Raw genomic sequence first — 23,811 nt, 5'->3', positions numbered from 1 at the left:
ATTATTTACCATAGTGTGGAAGTACCCAGTTTTGACCACTAGATGACACTGTTCCTGCTATATTGCCACACATCCATTTTGCTAGTCTCTGGAGTTGATTAAATAGATCACAGCATTTTCTTTGCAATTTAGGGTAGAATACCAATATATTTGGTGCATGATGAAAATAATCCTCACAATTCAAGCCTGTCTTCCATGAAACAAATCTGCCCTTTTAGGCTTTATCGGTGTCCAGGAAATGGCCCCGTTGTGTGTAGTTTATTCCCTTAAAAAACGTCTGGATTACTGTTAAGACCATTCCTGCTGAACAAGCAAACCATTAGGCCACAGCAGTTCTGGTTTCAATGTTATAGTCTATAATGGTATTCAATGGTAAAGGGTTTAGTGTCACTATTCACAATACATAATACACAATACATGTTTCCTGATTATTTTATTGAAAAACATAAGACTGCCATGCATTAATAATTTTTTAGGGTTGTCACAACATTTTAGTCCCTAGCCTATAAACATCCCCAGATTCACAGAGAATACATAACATAGTACGGAGAAGCAATTCATATTATTTGTCAAACATAGTGTTTCCACTACATGTATTTAGCAGCGTCACACCTACATTTTTTTTGCAAGATCATATTTGAGAACAAACAAATCACCAAAATAAAAAGCCATAGCAAAATGTGTAGAATTGCAGGAAATTAGCTTTTAAACTGCAAATGTTCCCCTCCTCCCTCTCTGCAGATGACTTCGTCAACCATTTTGAAAAGAAGGTCGACGACATCCGATCCTCGTTTGCTAAGTCAAACGACACCGCTGGTTCTGCTCACACTGCCCTACCCTGTGCTCTGACCTCTTTCTCCCCTCTCTCTCCAGATGAAATCTCGCGTCTTGTGACGGCCGGCCGCCCAACAACCTGCCCGCTCGACCCTATCCCCTCCTCTCTTCTCCAGACCATTTCCGGAGACCTTCTCCCTTACCTCACCTCGCTCATCAACTCATCCCTGACCGCTGGCTACGTCCCTTCCGTCTTCAAGAGAGCGAGAGTTGCACCCCTTCTGAAAAAACCTACACTCGATCCCTCCGATGTCAACAACTATAGACCAGTATCCCTTCTTTCTTTTCTCTCCAAAACTCTTGAACGTGCCGTCCTTGGCCAGCTCTCCCGCTATCTCTCTCAGAATGACCTTCTTGATCCAAATCAGTCAGGTTTCAAGACTAGTCATTCAACTGAGACTGCTCTTCTCTGTATCACGGAGGCGCTCCGCACTGCTAAAGCTAACTCTCTCTCCTCTGCTCTCATCCTTCTAGACCTATCGGCTGCCTTCGATACTGTGAACCATCAGATCCTCCTCTCCACCCTCTCCGAGTTGGGCATCTCCGGCGCGGCCCACGCTTGGATTGCGTCCTATCTGACAGGTCGCTCCTACCAGGTGGCGTGGCGAGAATCTGTCTCCTCACCACGCGCTCTCACCACTGGTGTCCCCAGGGCTCTGTTCTAGGCCCTCTCCTATTCTCGCTATACACCAAGTCACTTGGCTCTGTCATAACCTCACATGGTCTCTCCTATCATTGCTATGCAGACGACACACAATTAATCTTCTCCTTTCCCCTTCTGATGACCAGGTGGCGAATCGCATCTCTGCATGTCTGGCAGACATATCAGTGTGGATGACGGATCACCACCTCAAGCTGAACCTCGGCAAGACGGAGCTGCTCTTCCTCCCGGGGAAGGACTGCCCGTTCCATGATCTCGCCATCACGGTTGACAACTCCATTGTGTCCTCCTCCCAGAGCGCTAAGAACCTTGGCGTGATCCTGGACAACACCCTGTCGTTCTCAACTAACATCAAGGCGGTGGCCCGTTCCTGTAGGTTCATGCTCTACAACATCCGCAGAGTAAAACCCTGCCTCACACAGGAAGCGGCGCAGGTCCTAATCCAGGCACTTGTCATCTCCCGTCTGGATTACTGCAACTCGCTGTTGGCTGGGCTCCCTGCCTGTGCCATTAAACCCCTACAACTCATCCAGAACGCCGCAGCCCGTCTGGTGTTCAACCTTCCCAAGTTCTCTCACGTCACCCCGCTCCTCCGCTCTCTCCACTGGCTTCCAGTTGAAGCTCGCATCCGCTACAAGACCATGGTGCTTGCCTACGGAGCTGTGAGGGGAACGGCACCTCAGTACCTCCAGGCTCTGATCAGGCCCTACACCCAAACAATGGCACTGCGTTCATCCACCTCTGGCCTGCTCGCCTCCCTACCACTGAGGAAGTACAGTTCCCGCTCAGCCCAGTCAAAACTGTTCGCTGCTCTGGCTCCCCAATGGTGGAACACACTCCCTCACGACGCCAGGACAGCGGAGTCAATCACCACCTTCCGGAGACACCTGAAACCCCACCAAGGAACGGGCCACTTCTTTAAGGAATACCTAGGATAGGATAAAGTAATCCTTCTCACACACCCCCCTTAAAAGATTTAGATGCACTATTGTAAAGTGGCTGTTCCACTGGATGTCATAAGGTGAATGCACCAATTTGTAAGTCGCTCTGGATAAGAGCGTCTGCTAAATGACTTCAATGTAAATGTAAATGTTCTCTAAGCCCCATGGCAAAATGTGTAGAATTAGTTCTATAACAGCAACATTTTGGGGATGGTAAAAACTGCTGAACGGAGCTTACAATCAGTGCTTGGACTGAAATAGGTGCCAGTACTCCTTTTTAGGTGCCGGTACTGTTTACATTTAGGTGCTCCACAATACTTTTTAGCTAATATTCTATGAGAAGGACGGGAGCTCAAGCAGTAGAATATTTGAGGTGCCGGAACTCAGCTCCGGTGAGCTCCTGTCCGAGTCAAGCACTGCTTACAATATATATATTTTTTTACAATTGATCAGGTTCACCATCAGCAAAAGTTTTGGTAGTTTTGCTTTAAAATATCAGTTTTTTTTTAGATATACTGGACAAAGTTGATGATTTCGTAACGAGGAAATAAAATCCCTTTGCGAGGCACACTGTTATGGCCAAAGCAGCAGGAGAAAAGAAGCTCACTAAAAACTTGCAAACGGTCAAAACCATTAGATTTTGAGATGGGGTGAAATTCAAAGTTGAGATATATATTTCATTGGCAGCTAATGGGTCCAAATCAGATATTGGGTACTATATTTATTTAATATAATCTGAATCCTAGAAATTAAAATAAAATAACATATTTGTCACATGCGCCGAATACAACAGTTGTAGACCTTACTGTGAAATGCTTTCGATGGTGCCGCTGTAGAACTTTACTCTGGGGACCCATGCCAAATCTTTTCAATCTTGAGGGGGGAAAAGGTTTTGTCGTGCCCTTTTCACGACTGTCTTGGTGTGTTTGAACCATGATAGTTCATTGGTGATGTGGACACCAAGGAACTTGAAACTCTCAACCTGCTCCACTTCACCCCAGTTGGTGTTGACGTGGGCCTGCTCGGCGCACCTTTTCCTATCGTCCACAATGAGCTCCTTTGTCTTGCTCACAATCAATTTGCGTAATTTCTCAGAGATCAAATTATATTTCAACAAAATGAAGTTTCAGGAATGCTAATCTTATCGGTTTCTAACTGCAGAAACAATTTCAGGACAATCTGATATAGTGAGCGTCGAAATCCTCTTGTGCTTTTTGAGGTGGAACGACCCTACTAATAGCCTACAATAGTAAAAAATTACATTGAAATTACAATTCGTATATAATCTCTCTAATTTATACCTCATCTCCAACACATGCCAAAAATTGTATATCAGAAAACAAAGATTGAGAGGTTTAAACTTATTTAATCCTAATTCAAATTGTGATTATACAGAGTGTAGTCTCTTCTGTTACATGCACTTACGACAGAGGGGGAGCTCTACCAAAAGCTCTGTGTGTGTCTGTCTGTGTGTGCACGGGAGGGAATAGCAAGAATTCCCGACCTCCCGCTCTCACTCAACCATGTCTCCTGTGTCCCCACTCACATGAAAAGCCTGCTGCTCTGTGTCATACATACTGGACTCACTGCTCCTTCTTCCCCAGAATCTCCAACCAAGTAAAGAGGGGCAAACGTCAAAGTGGCTTAATGCTTAATCACTGCACTGAACAGAAAGTGCTTGTACACTAATCTTTTTTCAATAGGTGACTTTAGGCAAATGGAACAGTATTTAGGAAGATACACCCATCATTCTCCGGGCGCAGTGTGTTCGTGTGAGGAGATGGTCTGGGAGGGGAGAGACGACAGAGTGATTCCTATGCAGGGATTTGGAGCCCCATTGCCAGGTGTCCTCTCTCATCACCCCAGTGTCTGTTTGTGTGCTGTGCAACTCAATGCCTTTAATCTACGTGACTGTGGTGGATTAGGAATAAAGGCATGTGGAGGCACTGGGAGGAAAGGAAAGGAGCATGCTGGAGCCCGTTCTCTCATCATCCTGGAGGCCAGCTGAGCCCGGGTGGTTCTGTTTGCCCCCAGACAGTCAATGAATATGTATTTGCCTTTGTAACGTGGCTTTACTGTAAGTTGACGCAAATAGGGAGTCTGAATAGGGACTCATGATGAGCCACACAATCACTCTTAAGTCTGAACTTAATACTTTGTACAGTTACAGTACCAACATGTATAACAACATAACAAAAATAATTGAATATGATCTAATTTTGACAACAAAAAATACAAAATATAAAGTCCTCTGGGTCGCTGTCCCCACACGTCTCCCTGTACAGGCTCCAGAATGCAACAGACCAGGGTGGGTTTCAATGAACCGCCCTGCACGTTGGACAGCAACGGACTGCTTCTGACATCATCTGTTTGGAAAGCAGCGAGGGGAGGGGGAGGGAGGGCAATGGCTAGAGGGAGGGGATGGCGAGGCAGGTTTTCAGCAGGTGAAATGAGGCCCTTCGCTTAGCCGGAGCCAGGAACGCACGGATCAGTGGTCGCCCAGCGGCACACAGGATCTCCTGCTTCAATAGCCTTGCTGACCTCAGTCTTTCCATACTGTGTCCAGGTGAAACACGGGGTGCCTGTCTTCTATAGGCTCATTCAGGGGCTAGTAGTACCCTCGCTCCCTCACTGGATGAACCCCCCCTACCCACATGGTCCGGTAAAAACACTGACACACTGTGAGAACATTTGTGCAGGCATTTTTTCCCCCTTTTCTTTTTTAAATGATCAGTCATCCGTAGAGCCTAAAGCTGACTCTGTGGCCCCCCTAAATTCCAAAGCAATTAATCATTGATTCCACTTTATCTATGAGGTGCTCTACTATGAGACAGTGTTGACTTGGACTGTTAGACATACACTAATAAGGTCTGTATTGATACGCCTGTACAGTATACTGATACAAATCACATATATATATATATATATATATATATATATGAGTAACACACCCATAACTCAATTAGGATTTATCCCCCAGGAGCACCCACAGTAGATCCAGCCAATGCGGTGGCAGAGAGAGCAGCCAATCTGGCTCTGAGATCAACAGTCTGTGTATGCATCCCAAATGGCAGGGTGCCATTCCACCCACCTTGACTTTCTGCTGGATGTGCCTGAGGGCGTCGGCGGTGCCCATGTCAGCATCCTCCTGGATACACACCAAGTCTAACTTCATCTTCACATCCAGCTTCACCTTGGGGTCTGTGCTGATCATCTTCTGCACCTCTTTGGTTGTGATAACAATGACCTCTACAGAGGAAAAATAAAAGACATTTAGAAAGACTAAACCCAGTCAAGCAAATGGGACAGATGACAATGACCAAACATATTAGACAATGTGCTTACTGGCAGAATATACATTATGAAAAAATGGAAACAGAGCTTGTGATATATGTATTTACACATTGAGAACATTGCTAGGAAGTCTTGTAATGGAGTCTTGACTGTATAAATGTTTCAACCAAACTAGTTTGTTTACTGTTGCCTTATTTAGCCTTGTAAAATCTAATTGCAGGGCCTTACTAGTTGGCTTCTCACAGTAAGTACTGCCACACATGAAGTTACTATAGGGACTGGGAGGGCTCTGACTAGAACATGTATTCCAGGTGGGATAGTATGTCAACTTTCGCTACATTATCTCCATTTTCAAACTCCCTATAGCCTATTTGTATGCACCAATTAGTGAAACTGGACCCCTATTAACAATAAAAGCAGTTAGCGTGAGTTTCTTTTGGTGGGATAAAACCTTGCTTTAGGTTACTTCAACACTAACGATAATGAGGAACTCAACAAGAAATCATAAAAAATCCCCCAAACTCCACACTTTCTAGAAGACTGATACTCCAGTGGAGGGCCTTGACGTGCACTTTACTGAAGCACACAGGTGGACAAGAACAGCTTCCCAGACCACAGTGGATGACTATGAAAGTTACAACTAGGCCGAAAGGAGTCCTATATCAAGCCCTGAGGCATATGATTTGAGGGTAAAATAGTAGTCTTTATAACAATCTTTGTCATTTATCCCCCAATAATTACCTTCAACTTATCATTACCCAAATGCAGCCTGACTGCTGAGGCCTGGCAGCAAACTGACCACAGCTGGGACCTATAAACACTGTAAATAGGTCTACCCATGCATTCACTTGGTCTTAACGGCAATATTTAAGTATGCTAGCTAAACTCACATACTCAAAAAAAACATGTTAGCTAGGTTGTAGGCCTCCTTATGTCTGAAATACTACGTAACACGTCTTGGAGTTGGAGGCCATCGTATTGTAAAGGTGGTATATGTCCTTTAAAAAAGAATGACTCTGCAACTGATAGCACTAGAGCAGTACTTTTGACTGACAGTCCCTATGTGACATCTATTGGGCCATTGGTTACAAACTACTGATACTGCCCACACACATGCAACTCTTATTCTGAAAACGGGAAGCATCTACCAGTGAGTGCGTCTAACTGGTTGTTGTAGTATACAAAACCAGGATTTGGGGATTCATTTGATCATGAAAAAATGTGTAACAGTAATACACCAAAGTGGGTTTGACTGGATCAAGCCCTAAATGTAGAGAATATTACCTTCAAACCCCACTCTCTCCAGCAGGTTGAGGGGGTACCAGATGAGGGGCTTGTTTCCTACAGGTAGCAGAGGTTTGGGGGTGTTGTAGGTTAGGTCCATCATACGAGACCCACCACCAGCGGCCATCAATACCGCCTGCAGCTCCATCTGCTGTTATACACCTGGGAACACACACACGTCACATTTGTGACCACATCAACATGATTGTACTGATAACCAGACTTGCTCTCTTGTTGACACCAAACATTTAGCAAGTTATTGCATTATCCCAAAATCGTAAAGCAAGCCCACTCTAGCTAGCGACACACGTAAACATATGCAGTCAGCTACTGTAGCTAACAAATTGATTCAATACGTGCAAAAAATAATACCAAATTGTCAGGTTATGACCCCCTAGTAGTAGATGAAGCAAATCACATGCGTGACCTACCTATTCGATAACGTCAGCTGGTTTATTCAGCAGCAACACGCTTGTCACCCAAATGACAGTGCTGTACAGTCAACTGTTTACGAGCTAGCTAACCAAGAGTTCTTAATCCTGAAAAGTTCAACAGCCTCAACCGAGATACAAAATATCGTGATGCTATTTTAATATGTAAAGACCTTCACCGATACGTGGTAATAACTTTTAGTGAAATAATAAAACAATATTAGAGACAGTTCGCTAAACTGACTAGCGGCATGCTAGCTTGTATGATGACACTTTGCTACCATTGATGAAATCACTCCGGGAGGAAACTAGAGCCGGTGTATTTACGGTTCCTACCTACAGTCATTGGTCTGATTACAACAATTCAGGATTTACACAGTAAAAAAACAACAACGCTATCATCATTATCATTACCATCATCATCAATATGTTTGTGGTTTGTTTTTGTAAGAACGAGATCACTTTTGGCTTTTTCACATTAGAGCTTTTTATCTAGGCTATCACCATGTTAATTTGCTATTTTGTTGACATGCTAATTTGAAAACATTGATGGTTTTAAATATTTCTATTTCGTTTATTACCATGATTTTATCATTTAAAATTACATTTTTAGGAAAGGAAATCTGAAATGTACTGTGTGTGCCTTCACATGAAGAGCGTTCCTACAGATGTAGGATATTAATTGGAGCCAGTTTGCTACAGCAGGAAAATATTCCTGCAGCAACTGGAAATGTGAATTATAATGTGGATTATAATGAATGGAAGTTTTTCTAGAGGATGAAACATTTTTTCGTTAATAAAATTCAGACTGGATTTGCCCTAAGTAGAATTGACAAACTTTAGAATACTTTTTAAAACTCAAATACACTACATGTTGGCATTTCCTGTAGTGCAGAACAGTTCTCATGAACAAAAGACTGTTCAAATTAAGATCTGTAAATATTCACACCAGTAATTTCCATGGACCAGGCTGAGGCCCCCACCAGTGCAGATTACCAGCCACCCAGCTCTTCCAGACAGAGCCCAAACCCCAATTCACCGACCTCCGATGTAACAGCAAATTGAACGCTGGGAATGTGGCTTGGCTTTGTTTTCTCTGGACAGGAGATGAGCTTCATTGGTAGCTGCCTGTTGAGGAAACATTGGAATAACAGGACAGGCTGTTGCAGTTCACTCTGAAGAGAGGGAGAAAAAGGGAGAGAAGGAGAAAAAGAGGGAACACTAACAGACATTGCTGTTTAATGGAGATTTCTTAGCTCTCGTCGAGCACCTTTGCTGTTGTTCTCCATTTATATCTGTATACAGTGTAACTTTGTAAATGTTCAGTGACTTAACTATGAGAAAACGTTTTAAACTCCTTCTGGTCACCTTGACATAGCACTGCTCAGACACAAGAATGTTTACTGTGGTGAAAAACAGCTATTAGACCACCCGGATAATCATGTGTTCATGATGGGAGCAAAGTTTGCCAACTGGCAGGTAATGTAGTAGTCTACCTCCTCAATATAAAGGTACACAACTGAACCACTGATATTTTGCCAATGAAATCCCATTTAACGATCACAAACAAATATTAGTGGTACAGTATTAACATTTTTATAACCAGCTAAACACACACATTAATTTAAATGATATGGAAAGCAGAAATAATTATTTTATCCCAGAAAAATAGTTTCGAAATCACCTTATGGTAATCTTTCAAAAAGGAACATTTAACCTTGTTTAATCTTAAACTTTCAGGTTTTTAACATGCAGATGCATTTTACTGATATATTCAACCATGCATAACATCCAAGTATAACTTTTTACTTTGTCTGAAATTGTATAATAATCTGGCCCTGATGATCCCATGAGAGGCTAACTTTGGTCTGGCTGTGTAACTCAAAATGGGTGTAGAATATAGGAGCATATATTCAGCTGAGAGGGAATACAAGCCAGGGTCAAAATATCTTCATTATTTAAATCTGGTTAACATGACATGAGTCTACTAAAAATGGTCCTTCCCATCAACTACCCTTTACTATGTGTTTCCTACAATGCAGGTGGCATTAATCTTGTCATAAAAAAGGGATCTGGCTGAAACTAAGGCTATCATAAAAGTCAACCCATAACACTGCCTTTTTACAACATGATCATGACATTCCACATTTCTGCCCCAAAACATAAGGAGGTCCAATAGATATACTATATATACGAAAGTATGTTGATATCCCTTGAAATTAGTGGATTTTACTATTTCAGCCACACCCGTGGATGACAGGTGTATCAAATCGAGCAAACAGCCATCCATACACGGACATTGGCAGTAGAATGGCCTTACTGAAGAGCTCAGTGACTTTCAATGTGGCACTCTCATAGGATGCCACCTTTCCAACAAGTGGGTTCGGAACATTTCTGCCCTGCTAGAGCTGCCCCGGTCTACTATAAGTGCTGTTATTGTGAAGTGGAAACGTCTAGGAGCAACAACGGCTCAGCCGTGAAGTTGTAGGCCACACAAGCTCACAGAACAGGACCACTGAGTTCCGAAGCGTGTAGCGCATAAAAATTGCCTGTTCTCGGGTTGCAACACTCACTACCGAGTTCCAAACTGCCTCTGGAAGCCACGTCAGCACAAGAACTGTTGGTTGGGAGCTTCATGAAATGGGTTTCCATGGCCGAGCATTAGCACACAAGTCTAAGATTACCATGCACAATGCCAAGTGTCGGCTGAAGTGGTGTAAAGCTTGCCGAAATTGGATTCTGGGGCAGTGGAAATGTGTTCTCTGGAGTGATGAATTACGCTTCACCATCTGACAGTCCTATGGACGAATCTGGGTTTGGCGGATGCCAGGAGAACGCTACCTGCCCGAATGCATAGTGCCAACTGTAAAGTTTGATGGATAAAGAATAATGGTCTGGGGCTGTTTTTCATGGTCCAGGCTAGGCCTGTTAGCTCCAGTGATGATACATCTTAACACTACAGCATACTCTTCTGGGAAAGCTTTCCACTACATTCTAGACGATTCTGTGCTTCCAACTTTGTGGCAACAGTTTGGGGAAGGCTCTTTCCTTTTTCAGCATGATAACGCCCCCCTCCCCGTGACACAAATCGCAAAACAAGGTCCATACAGAAATGGTTTGTCGAAATCGGTGTGGAAGAACTTGACTGGCCTGCAGAGAGCGCTGACCTCAACCCCATCAAACACCTTTGGGATGAATTAGAACACCGACTGTGAGCCAAGCCTAAATGCCCAACATCAGTGCCCAACCTCAATAATACTCTTCTGGCTGAATGGAAGCAAGTCCCACAGCAATGTTCCAACATCTAGTGGAGAGCCTTTCCAGAAGAGAGGAGGCTGTTATAGCAGCAAAGGGCGACCAACAGGTGCCCACATACTTTTGTTCATGTAGTGTAATTCATAATAATGTGACTAGTAGAAAATGTGTTTTCAGTATTTTGGCACAAAGTACACACCAAGAAAGTGTCTTAAAAGAGTAAATTAAATGTTTATAAGAGGTATTATAAGACCATGCTATTTTCTAGCTATAATATACTTCCTAAACAAATGTGATTGCTTTGAAAATATTAAAATGTCTTTTAGATATTTTATATATGGTTATCCAATAGAAACCCTGGATGCAGGGCAATGATTCCAAGACTGATTGGAATGACCCCATGACTGATTTAATAACTTAGATCTACTATGTTGGCATATTGCACAACTTGAGAGTATTAGTATTTTCTTACAGATCAATTTCAACCTCTACACACAGACTCTCCACACAGCATTCTATTTTCAGAAAGAACAAGAAAAAAAACTGTCTTTCATCTTTGGTGGGAAATTAGTTAGATGCAAAACGATGGAAATGCAGGTGCAAGGCTTTACAACTTCATAACCCATTGAAAATCCACTGAGCCCTGAATCATGACAATCAAAGCCTGACCATTTTGGCAATCAAAGGAATTGATGTCAATAACTATTTTGGCGCCATAATGATAATAAAGAGATCTAGAGAAAGCCCTGCCTGAACCATAAGGCTGCCACAGACTTGAAGCTCTGCCGTGATTTCCTCTGATTTCCTTTTCCTGGCTGTAGCAGCTCTTGTAAATCATTCAAATTCCCTTAAAACAAGCCAGTTGGATTGGGTTGGGTTATATCATAAACATTCACCGGCCAGACCACCCAGGGAGTGTGTCTTGGGCCCGACCGCCGCCTCCCTCTGAGTTGCAGTGCGGCCGAAGCACAACATGCTCAGTGTGGTTTGTGTTTGCGCCACTTCCAGGGCCAGCACTGGGGCCCCAGCTGCCATGGAAACAAAAACAGGCCCATTCACAGTCATCCACGGATGACATAGATAAACATACTATCTGAGCCTGTCTGTTTGTCTCACACATTTCAGATTTGATTCTCCTACAGGAAGCAGCAAAAGGACATGTAATTTACTGGATTTCCTGACATGATAGCATATTCCAAACATTATATTCTTGCTGGGACAAGCTGAATAGTATGAAAACACTTATCATCTGCCAGAAAGATGAAGGATGAAGGGAAAAGTGATGACAAGTTATATGTAGGTTAACTATATAACTATTTAATTATTCAGAAGAAGGTGGTGTATTTGAAATCACCATTTAATGGTATTGATACATTTTTTATGAATGTAGAAAGAATTTCCAAGAGATAAACTATTTTTCATTCACTTGCATATTCTAATTATATGGCCTGAAACAAGACAATTTCCATTCCAAGACATGGTAAACATGGAGTTTATACTGTTATTAATATGTTGAAGGCATTTCTGCTCCGGCCCTATACCATACCACTCCAGTGTTTTGACAGTTTGGAAAAATCTTTGACTGCCTTCTCAGAATGGGACATCTACAGCATCCAGTAAACTTCAAGGATTGATTTCAGTAAACTTCAAACATGCTGTAAACTTCAAAAGTCAAACTTTAAGTAAACATTCAAACTTTGTAATTTCTCTGAATAGGTTCATTGTCATGCAATGTGGCAACATTGCTGTCTCTTCTACTCTGATTTGGGATTATGAGAAATGAGAGGAAATTGTTTGAATCAGTGAAACTAGTCTCTGACACAATCCTTTAGCTGATGTGCATCATGTTTTCTAGTGGTTGGGAATTATAATTACTGTAATTGCAATGATCTGCCTCATAAAACATTCTCGAATGCATTCAGTTTCTTTTCACATGTACGTAGGCAAAGCACCTATGACCTCAACATGAAAAGGTCCAAGACACAGGTGGTAGACACAGGAAATATCTCAACTGCATGGTTTTGATGAGCCAAAGCAATAAACGGTGGGCAACTCCCTGCCGGAAGGTCCTGGCATTTCTGTGCGCTCTGCTGTGTGAGTGCTGAGTGCATGTGTCAAGTCTGTGACTGTTTTACACATTTCTGGCATTGTTCATATTTCTACTGCTTAATGATTCCCATAACTCTGGGCAGCTTGTAGTTTGGCTAGCTTGGACCAGTGAGATGAAGAGATAAGAGTTTCCTCTACTGCAGGTCTGGATTTACAGTAAAAGCCCCCACCCAAACAGGGATGAAGGAGAAGAGGGGAGGGGGGGTATGTTGTGGGTTTTATAACTGTATGAAAACATGAAAGTTGATCTTTGGTCGTGCCAACAGAAATTCCCCTCCTCTGGCAGCAATTGTGGTTTATACAGGGACATCTACAGTATGTACCTAAAACATAAGCACATCATCTCCCTTTATAGTTGATCCTATAGGGGGATGATTGATTGTGTGATTCTGTGCTTCTATGTGAATGTGTCTGTGTGTTTATGCGTGCTTGCATGTGGACATCTGTGTGTGGTGCAGGCCATGTGGGTGACTGCCCTAACTCTGCTGGGGCCTGTTTTTGGGGGTGCCCAGCAAGGCAAAGCCACAAGAGTGCAAACAGCACCCTTCCCAGCACCTCTGATCTGTGTGTGTGTCCTCTCATCTGGCTGTGTCCGCCCAGCAGGCCTGTCTGTCTGTCTGTCTGTCTGTCTGTCTGTCTGTCTGTCTGTCTGTCTGTCTGTCTGTCTGTCTGTCTGTCTGTCTGTCTGTCTGTCTGTCTGTCTGTCTGTCTGTCTGTCTGTCTGTCTGTCTGCCTGCCTGCCTGCCTGCCTGCCTGCCTGCCTGCCTGCCTGCCTGCCTGCCTGCCTGCCTGCCTGCCTGCCTGCCTGCCTGTCTGTCTGTCTGTCTGTCTGTCTGCCTGTCTGCCTGTCTGCCTGTGAGGTCCATTAACCACCATGATCCCCTCAGCCTCCGCACACTGCAGACAGCCACAGCTCCACTGGGTGTCCCCACGCACACACACACACAAACGCAGTGGCCAGCCAGAGGCATTCTGGGGCAGAATCCACACTGACTCACTCATTACATGTCGCTGACTGTCCTCCTGTTACACAACATATATTCCATCTCTCTTTTGGGCTAGGTCCCAAGTAGCTCGCTATTCCTTAATCAGTACACTACTTGGGCTCTGGTCAAAAGTAGTGCAATATATTGGGAATAGGGAGCCATTTGGGATGGGCCTCATGTCCATTCTTCTGCATGCCTGGGTCCCTCTGCTCTGTGGTCTGGCCTGTGGAGCTGGCCAGAAACAGTCACATCATCATTACAGATGAAGGGAAGCAGTACATCTCAGCCTCGGGCTAAAGGGAGGATATAAAAGTCTGGAATCAAGTCCAGTAACATGTTATTTATCCCGGATTACATGAAGGAGAGTGATTTGTGATTTCCCTTGAATGATGTTGAAATGTCTTGGACAAACCGAGAGTGTATAGTTGTAGAATAACTATTTTGTGTCCATCTAAAGTTGTGTTCATGACTTGGTATGTTTATCGAAAAGGATCAGTGGAGAGAATTACTGAAATAAATGTGTTATGTTGGCAATCATGCTGATTATGAGATCCATCAAAACATTTAGAAAAGCACTACTAGATTGAGTGGTAGTATGTTACTGTGAGCCCTGTAACTTGGGTGAATTAAAGATGGCACACAAACACATATATTATACTAAGTTAGGCCTTACTTAAATACTGAATAATTCCCAGACTAAGAGGGAGGTATGCTGGCACACATCCCCTGAAGAGAAAGACTTGTCATCGAGACAGATATCCAGCTGTCTTAATCACAGCTTTAGTGAGAACATTACTCACCAGGCTTTGGGCTAATTTGGCCAGGCACTGTAATTCTGCAAAAAAATCCTCTGTTTCCCTGAAGTGTCTGCCAGGCTTGCAGTGAAGTCGGAAGCAGAACTGTGGCTTTGGCTTAGCTCTGTGTGAGGTCCTCCACCTTCACAGGGTGAGCAGTCTGCTGGCAGAACAAACATGGGTGGGACTACACCATATACAACCATGCTCAAATCACACACTCTGATTTCATTAAACAGAGGAAGGAGGCCAACAAAGCAGGGCCTGGGCTGAGTCATGGACCATGCATCTTTCTCCCTCTCATTCTCTCTCGCTCCCCCTCAAAAATATAAACACAACATGTAAAGTGTTGGTCCCATGTTTCATGAGCTGAAATAAACAAAAAGCTTATTTCCCTCAAATGTGCACACATTTGTTTACATCCCTATTGGTGAGCATTTCTTCTTTGGCAAAATAATCCATTCACCCGGCAGGTGTGGCATATAAAGGAGCTGATTAAACAGCATGATCATTACACAGGTGCACCTTGTGCTGGGGACAATAAAAGGCCATTCTAAAATGTGTAGTTTTGTCAAACAACACAATGCCACAGATATCTCAAGTTGAGGGAGCAAGCAATTTGCATGCTGATTGCAGGAATGACCACCAGTGCTGTTGCCAGAGAAAATGTATTTCTCTACCATAAGCCGCCTTCAACGGCATTTTATAGAATTTGACAACCACAGACCAAGTGTACCACACCAGCCCAGGACCTCCACATCTGGCTTCTTCACTTGCGGGACCGTCTGAGAACAGCCACCAGGACAGATGATGAAACTGTGGGTTTGCACAACCGTTTCAGGGAAGCTCATCTGTGTACTAATCTTCCTCACCAGGGTCTTGACCTGATTGTATTTCAATGTTTTAACCGACTTCAGTGTGCAAATGCTCACGTTCGATGGACACTGGCACGCTGGAGAAGTGTGATCTTCATGGATAAATCCCGGTTTCAACTGTACCAGGCAGATGGCGTGTATGGGCGAGCGGTTTGCTGATGTCAATGTTGTGAACAGAGTGCCCCATGGTGGTGGTGAGGTTATGGCATGGGCAGGCATAAGCAATGGACAACAATTACAATTGCATTTTATTGATGGCAATTTGAATGCACAGAGATACTGTGACAAGATCCTGAGGCCCATTGTTGTGCCATTCTTTCGCCGTTATCACCTCGTGTTTCAGAATGATAACACACAGCCACATGTAGCAAGGATCTGTCCACAATTACTGGAATCTGAAAATGCCCCAGTTCATCCATGGCCTGCATACTCACCAGATATGACACCGATTGAGCATGTTTGGGACACTCTCAATCAACGTTTACGACAGCATGTTCCAGTTCCCGCCAATATCCAGCCACTTAACACAGCCATTGAAGAGGAATAGGACAACATTCCACAGGCCACAATCAACAAAGAGATGTCACGCTGCATGAAGCTAGTGTTCACACCAGAAACCGGCTTGTTTTCTGATCCATGCCCCTACTTTTTTATAGGTAAACTACATTACCAAAAGTATGTGGACACCTGCTAGTCGAAAAAAATCTAAATCGAAAATCCTGGGCATTAATATGGAGTTGGTCCACCCTTTGCTGATATAACAGCATCCACTCTTCGGTGAAGGCTTTCCACAAGACGTTGGAACATTGCTGCTGGGACTTGCTTCCATTGAGCCACAAGAGCATTTGTGAGGTCGGGCACTGATGATGGGGGACTAGGCCTGGCTCGCAGTCGGAGTTCTAATTAATCCCAAAGGTGTTTGATGGGGTTGAGGTCAACACTCTGTGCAGGCCAGTCAAGTTCTTCCCCACTGATCTCGACTAACCATTTCTATATGGACCTCGCTTTGTGCACGGGGGCATTGTCATGCTGAAACAGCAAAGGGCCTTCCACAAACTGTTGCCACAAAGTTGGAAGCACAGAATCGTCTAGAATGTAGTGGAAAGCTAAGAATAATCAAGCTAGAATAATCAAGAATGACATTGTATGCTTCACTGAAGATAAGGGGCCAGTCTGTCAGACTGCCAGATGGTGAAGGGTGGGTGATTCATCACTCCGGAGAACTCGTTTCCACTGCTCCAGAGTCCAATGGCGGCGTGCTTTACACCACTCCAGCTGGCGATTGGCATTGCGCATGGTGATCTTAGGTTTGTATGCGGCTGCTTGGCCATAGAATCCCATTTCATGAAGCTCCTGGTGAACAGTTCTTGTGCTGAGTTGCTTACAGAGGCAGTTTTGAACTCGGTAGTGAGTGTTGCAACCGAGATCAGACAATTTTTACGCGCTACATGCTTCAGCACTCGACGGTCCTATTCTGTGAGCTTGTGTGGCCTACCATTTTGCGGCTGAGTCACTATTGGTCCTAGACATTTCCACTTCACAATAACAGCACTTGCAGGTGACAGGAACAGCTCCAGCAGGGCAAAAATCTGACGAACTGACTCGTTGGACAGGTGCCACGTTGAAATTCACTGAGCTCTTCAGTAAGGCCATTCTATTGCCAATATTTGTCTATGGAGATTGCATGGCTGTGTGCTCGATTTTATTCACCTGTCAGCAATGGGTGTGACTGAAGTTCATAAAAATGTATTTAAAAAATCCTACAATGTGATTTTCTGCATTTTCTTTCTAATTTTGTCTGTCATAGTTGAAGTGTACCTATGATGAAAATGACAGGCCTCTCTCATCATTTTAAGTGGGAGAACTTGCACAATTGGTGGATGACTAAATACTTTTTTCCCCCACTGTATACTATATACACAAAAGTATATGTGACCAAGAGATGCATTCCCAGTCATGTGAAATCCATAGATTAGGGCCTAATGAATTTATTATGTATCTCAGTAAAATCTTTGAAATTGTTGCAGGTTGCGTTTATAGTTTTGTTCAGTGTAGAAAACCATTATTATGCGAAGCAGTGCAGTAACTCAAACCATCAATATGTCTGGGTTACATGTTACAGTGAAACACAAGACAATACACAAACATGCAAATGGTGGGGAGATGACGTGTTCCTCAGACATCGCTTTACAATTAACATCCAATAGGTCGCTTTGCCTGGTTTTTACATTTAAACATATCCAGACTTTGGACAACACATCCAAAATATTTAAATGTATTGGTCATGTTTTATCCCTTACTATGGTGTACGTGTAGTTACTCTTTCCTTTAAGACATGTTATTTTCTGTTTAAATAAATGTTTATAGCGTTCCAAACATTTTGTATGAGAGTATGTGTGGTCCTGTCAGCACCTAGTGTGGTGTAATGTGGGCAAGGTGTGTGTGGGTGTGTTTGTGGACGCATATGTGCATGCATTTGTGTGTGTGTGTGCATGCATTTCTCTGTGTGCGATGTGGCTTCCTGCAGGAACACCCATGGCGAGGTAAGGCCACATGTGATATTGTTGAAATGGAGTAACAACTGAAGCAGATACAAACAAGCAGAGCTCCACCCTGGATGTTCCTTCAACACCAGAGCTGCTTGAATGTAAAGGTATAGTTGCAGATTTTTTTATATATATTTTTTTATTACACCTTTACCAGGTAGGCTAGTTGAGAACAAGTTCTCATTTGAAACTGCGACCTGGCCAAGATAAAGCATAGCAGTGTGAACAGACAACATAGAGTTAGACATGGAGTAAACAATTAACAAGTCAATAACACAGTAGAAAAAAAGGGGGAGTCTATATACATTGTGTGCAAAAGGCATGAGGAGGTAGGCGAATAATTACAATTTTGCAGATTAACACTGGAGTGATAAATGATCAGATGGTCATGTACAGGTAGAGATATTGGTGTGCAAAAGAGCAGAAAAGTAAATAAATAAAAACAGTATGGGGTGGGCTATTTACCGATAGACTATGTACAGCTGCAGCGATCGGTTAGCTACTCAGATAGCTGATGTTTGAAGTTGGTGAGGGAGATAAAAGTCTCCAACTTCAGCGATTTTTGCAATTCGTTCCAGTCACAGGCAGCAGAGTACTGGAACGAAAGGCGACCGAATGAGGTGTTGGCTTTAGGGATGATCAGTGAGATACACCTGCTGGAGCGCGTGCTACGGATGGGTGTTGCCATCATGACCAGTGAACTGAGATAAGGTCTGGTCTGTGTCCCAAATGACATCCTATTCCCTATGTAGTGCACTACTTTAAACCAGGGTAGTGCACTACATAGGGAATAGGGTGCCATTTGGGATGTAGCACTACACCATGACCTGCTGGAGCCACAGTGGCCCTTGAGACTATACTAGGGTCACAGCCCTGACTCCTTTTGGCTCACCAAGATACTTTCAAACACATCATGTTACAGATGTAGGATCTTCATTTGAGCCAGTTTGCTACAGCAGAAAAAAAATCCTGAAGCAACAGGAAATGTGAATATTTATGTAGATTATAATTAATGGACATTTTATTTAGGATTTGTCTGACATTTTAAAGAGGAATTTACAAACTTTAGAAGCATTTTTAAACCTTGAATGCAAACTACAACTTTGCATTTACTGCCATGCAGGACAATTCTCACCAACAAGAGTGATCAAATTAAGATCCTCCATCTGTATTATCACAAGATAATTTTATAGCACAGCATGCATTTAACATGTACCTTACCTGAAACAATTCTATGGACACACAACAAAGAATTGAACATGTGGAAAATGTAATTTAAATAACCATGCAATCTAATAAGCCAAACATTGTTTCTTCAACAAGGTAATAGGGTTTCACTCCAAATAAAATGGTCTCACACCATAAAAATAATTATGCTATCACTGTTGTAAATGCATTCTCTACTAAGTGATACTTCAGCATGTTTCAGCATTTGCTAATTTCCCCATAGGACTGTAACTCCAAGCACCATAAAATGTGTGGAAACAATTGTGTGTATTAAGAGGCCTATATAAAAGTAAACAAAACCCAACCACACTGGGTTTACACCCGTTATTCACCTATTATTATTTATACATGTATATCTACTTAGATCTGATTTGAGAATTAGATTTGACTCATTGTAACAGCTCTCCCTTGTGGTAAGCCTGGGGAATTGCTAGATTCATATTTCGTCTCGGCCAGTGAGACAGGGCTGTTACCGTTACCGTTTAAACCCCATAAGATCAGAACCAGACAGGTAGCTCCATGTACCCTGCCCTGATTCTGTCTGCCTCCCTCCTACCCCCCTCCAGCCTGTGGGGCTGCCTGCCTGTCTGACACATGGATGATGAGGAGGGGATGAGAATTCCTGCCTGCTGTGGCTGGTAGCAGCTTCCGCTGGCTCTGGGAAATCAGTTGAACTGGAGGCATCCTGTGAATCCCAGAACGGGAGTAAATCATCCTTAACTAGCCCCCTCACACACCACACTGCGCCCAGGCCAGAAAACCAGCCATGTGTTTCGCTTCCCCAGCCTTGTGTGTGTGTCTGTGTGTGTGCGTGTGTGTGTTTGTGTACGTACATTTGTGCATGTGCTAGCATACGTGTGTTTGTGTGGGCGCGCACACATGTGTGTGCAGCTGGATCCATCTTTCTCTCCAAACCCCTAGAACAATACTCCCCCTCCTACACAAAACTATTTCACAGAAAACAGGGAGACTTTTAAATAGGGGCCTGACAGTCGGCCTAATGGAGACAGTGACTGAGTCCCAAATGGCACCCTATTCCCTGCATAGTGCACTACTTTTGACTAGAGCATTAGCCTTACCTCCTAGTACAGATGACCTGGTCACATCATACAGTGAAGGTAACGTCACACACAGCAGGGATAAATAACACACATTTGACGTGAAGACACTTTTAGTAGGTTTCATAAGACCCCGGTCATCCCAATTGTTTCTACAGTGCTGTATTTAAAGACGGTTGTTTGGAAGTAACGACGCTCATATACAGTACTGTAACACACAGACAATTTGACATACAGAACTGACCGTATGTTATGTTTTTCTTTCAAAGGATCAAACTAGATATGTGAAAACACATGAATGTAAATGATGACACTTCAACAAGACAGCAAAAGCTATGTAGAAAACTGTGATGTAATTGATTTGGATATGCTGACATGCCAAGGTCTGACGTTTTGCTTTGTATAATGACATATACAATGTCACAGAGCATATACGGACGGTGCCTTCAGAAAGTATGCCCCTTGACTTTTCCCACATTTTGTTGTGTTACAGCTGAATTTAAAATATATTACATTGACATTTTGTGTCACTGGACTACACAACATATCCCATAACGTAAAAGTGGAATAATCTTTTTTGAATTTTTTACAAATTAATTTAAAAAAAAGTAAAACCTGAAATGTTTTGCCAATGGGTATTCAACTCCTTTGTCATGGCAAGCCTAATAAAGTTCAGGAGTAAAAATGTGCTTAACAAGTCACATAATAAGTTGTGTGCTAAAAAAGCATGCTCAAAGGTGAATCTTAAACGAAATAGCATTTTAAAGGCACAGTCAACTTAATCTGTGTACGGGAAACCAGTCCTATATAATTTTACTCTTCTCCTCACTGTATGCGTTCCTTATTGTTCAGTCAGATGTAAAAGTTGCAGTGGATAGTGGATAGTAGCCCTGTTATGGGCTCCTGACCAATTCTGCTATTGTGTGTGTGTTTTTTACGCTGATCATAACTTTTTTTGTACATAATGTCTCCGCCATCATTTCTTATGACCGAAAACATATTTTGGACATCAGAACAGCGATCACTAACCTCGACTTGCATGAACATTTTCACTTCAACGAGTCGACAGCTCTGCACAAACTGCTTACTCTGGACCCGGCCCTAATCCCCTGGACTCGTAAAAGGAAGCAACGATGAAAGAGAGGCAGGTGATGCGACATTGGCGAGAAAATAGACCACCATCTGTACTATTGGCAAAAGTGCAGACACTGGAGAACAGACTGGAAGAGCTCCGTTCGAGACTATCCTATCAATGGGACCTGAAACACTAATATTATATTCTTCTCAGAGTCGTGACTGAACAAGGACAATATACATCTCAACGGTTTTTCCATGCATTTTCAAGATAAAGGGAGGAGGGTTGTGTCTCTTTGTTAACAACAGCTGGTGTGCGATCTCTAATGTTAAGGAAGTCTCAAGGTTTTGCTAGCCTGAGTTAGAAAACCTCATGATAAGCTGCAGACCTTGCTATTTACCATGACGGCACTAAGACCGCACTCAACAAGCTGGATAGGGCCATAAGCATATAAGAAAATGCACATCTAGAGGCGGCGTTTCTCATGTCCGGTGATTGTAAATGCAGGGAAACTGAAATCTGTTTTACCAAATTTTTACCAGCATGTCACCTGTGCAACTAGAGGAAACAAAACTAGATTTATTTTACTCCTACAAGGCCCTCCCTTTGGCAAATCAGACCATAACTCTATCCTGCTTCCTACTTACAAGCAAAACATTTGTCTCCATATTATGTATATTCCCGATAAGCTACCAAGGAAAGGATTAAGAATAGCCCACATTAATATATGTAGCCTTAGAAATAAGGTTAATGAAATCAATAACTTGCTAACATCGGATAACATTCATATATTGGCCATCTCTGAAACTGATTTAATTCCTTTGATGACACAGCAGTTGCAATACAGGGATATAACATTTACAGAAATGCCTTTGGGGGAGGTGTTGCTTTACATGTTCAGAGCCATATTCCTGTTAAGTTTAGAGAAGATCTCTTGTCAAATGTTGTGGTTGCAAGTTTTCCTGCCTCATTTAAAGCCTATTATTTTGCGGTGCTGATATAGGCCACCAAGTGCTAACAGTCAGTATTTTAATGTTATGTGTGAAATGCTTGATAATGTGTGTGATTTTAAATGAAAATTTCTAACATTTTGTACTTTGTATTCATCATCTTCAACACCACCCCAGCATCAACAAGTGAAAATGGCCCGTTTCTATGTTTTGTAGTAAAAAATATATAGGAAGATCAGTGTTTCCAATGATGCACACTGATGATGTCATTGGAAACACTTATTTCCTCAATCTTTTTTTAATACAAAACATAGAAATGTGCAATTTTCACATTTGGTGATGTTGGGGAGGTGCTGATGATGTTGAGTATTTTTTACATTTCCATTTAACAGAGGTGTCTATTTTCAGGGTGAACATTGACTGGTTAGCAATTAGCTGTCCTCTCAAGACAAAGCTTCGAACTGTGACTAATGCCTGTAATATGATCCAGGTTATCACTCAACCAACTAGAGTGCATACCAATAGTGTTGGATTTGTGATTTGCTCCAAAACAATATAATTTTTCCTTTGGCTGTGGTGACCATAACATTGTGTCAATAAGGAAAGACAAATGTTGGGCCTAAAGTAATTTACAAGAGATCACACAACATGTTTTCTCAACTCCTTTGTTGAAGATGTAAAACATGTATGTTGGTCTGATGTGTATGAGGAAGTGAATCCTGGAAGTGCACTGGAAGTATTAAAACAAATATTCATGCCAACTGTTGACAAGCATGCACTTCTTAAGAAACTATCTGTGATAACTGTTAGACCCTCCTGTATTGATGATGAATTGATCAATTGTATGGTTCAAATAAATTATGCAAAAGAGATGGCAAACAAGTCAGGCTGCTCAGCTGATTGGTTGACATAATACAAATTGAGAAATGTTGGACTAAACTTAACAAAAAGAAGAAGACATTATATTACCAAACACAGATCAATGACATAAAACACAATGGAAACACTTTGGAGTACCTTAACTCAATTTTATGGGTCATTTATTACAAAAACTTTTGATATTGGCAATCATTTCGATGACTATTTCACTTGTAAAGTGGAAAAAGTGGATGACATTGAACAGAGAACCATAATATTTTTCAGTAAAATATATAATAATGAAAGAGAAGGATTGCTGTTTTGAATTTGCTCAAGTTATTGTGGGAGAGGTGCAAAACATATTGTTATTCATCAATAATGATAAGCCACCAGGTATAGACAAATTTGATGGGAAACTATTGAGAATGGTAGCAGGCTGTATTGCCACTCCTATTTGCTTTATCTTTAACCAAAGTCTAAATGAGTATGTCTCCACAGGTGTGGAAGGAAGGTAATTCCACTGCCTTAACATTGTAAAACACCCTTTGCTGTCTCTAACAGCTGCACAATCAGTTTGCTGACTGTTCTTAGTAAACTGATGGAGAGGATTGTGTTTAACCAAATACAATGCTA

At 42.5% G+C, this 23,811-nt stretch overlaps 1 protein-coding gene across 1 annotated transcript in view; it reads right to left on the bottom strand.

The window, feature by feature from the left end:
* LOC118394649 (translation initiation factor eIF-2B subunit gamma) overlaps positions 1–7,740 on the bottom strand; it is a 45,262-nt gene extending 37,522 nt beyond the window's left edge. Inside the window, exons 1-3 of the mRNA XM_035788080.2 lie at positions 7,446–7,740; positions 7,015–7,176; positions 5,528–5,685 (exon numbers count right to left, since the gene is read on the bottom strand). Of these exons, the coding sequence (XP_035643973.1) occupies positions 5,528–5,685; positions 7,015–7,162 (306 nt within the window). The 5' untranslated portion in view covers positions 7,163–7,176; positions 7,446–7,740. The remainder of the gene's footprint in view (positions 1–5,527; positions 5,686–7,014; positions 7,177–7,445) is intronic.
* Between the last annotated feature and the right edge of the window lie 16,071 nt (positions 7,741–23,811).

Source organism: Oncorhynchus keta, chromosome 15 (assembly GCF_023373465.1).
Source record: "Oncorhynchus keta strain PuntledgeMale-10-30-2019 chromosome 15, Oket_V2, whole genome shotgun sequence".
NCBI classification, from domain to species: domain Eukaryota; kingdom Metazoa; phylum Chordata; class Actinopteri; order Salmoniformes; family Salmonidae; genus Oncorhynchus; species Oncorhynchus keta.
Note: the sequence above shows the minus strand (reverse complement) of the source record. Positions and strands in the feature narration are given on the sequence as shown.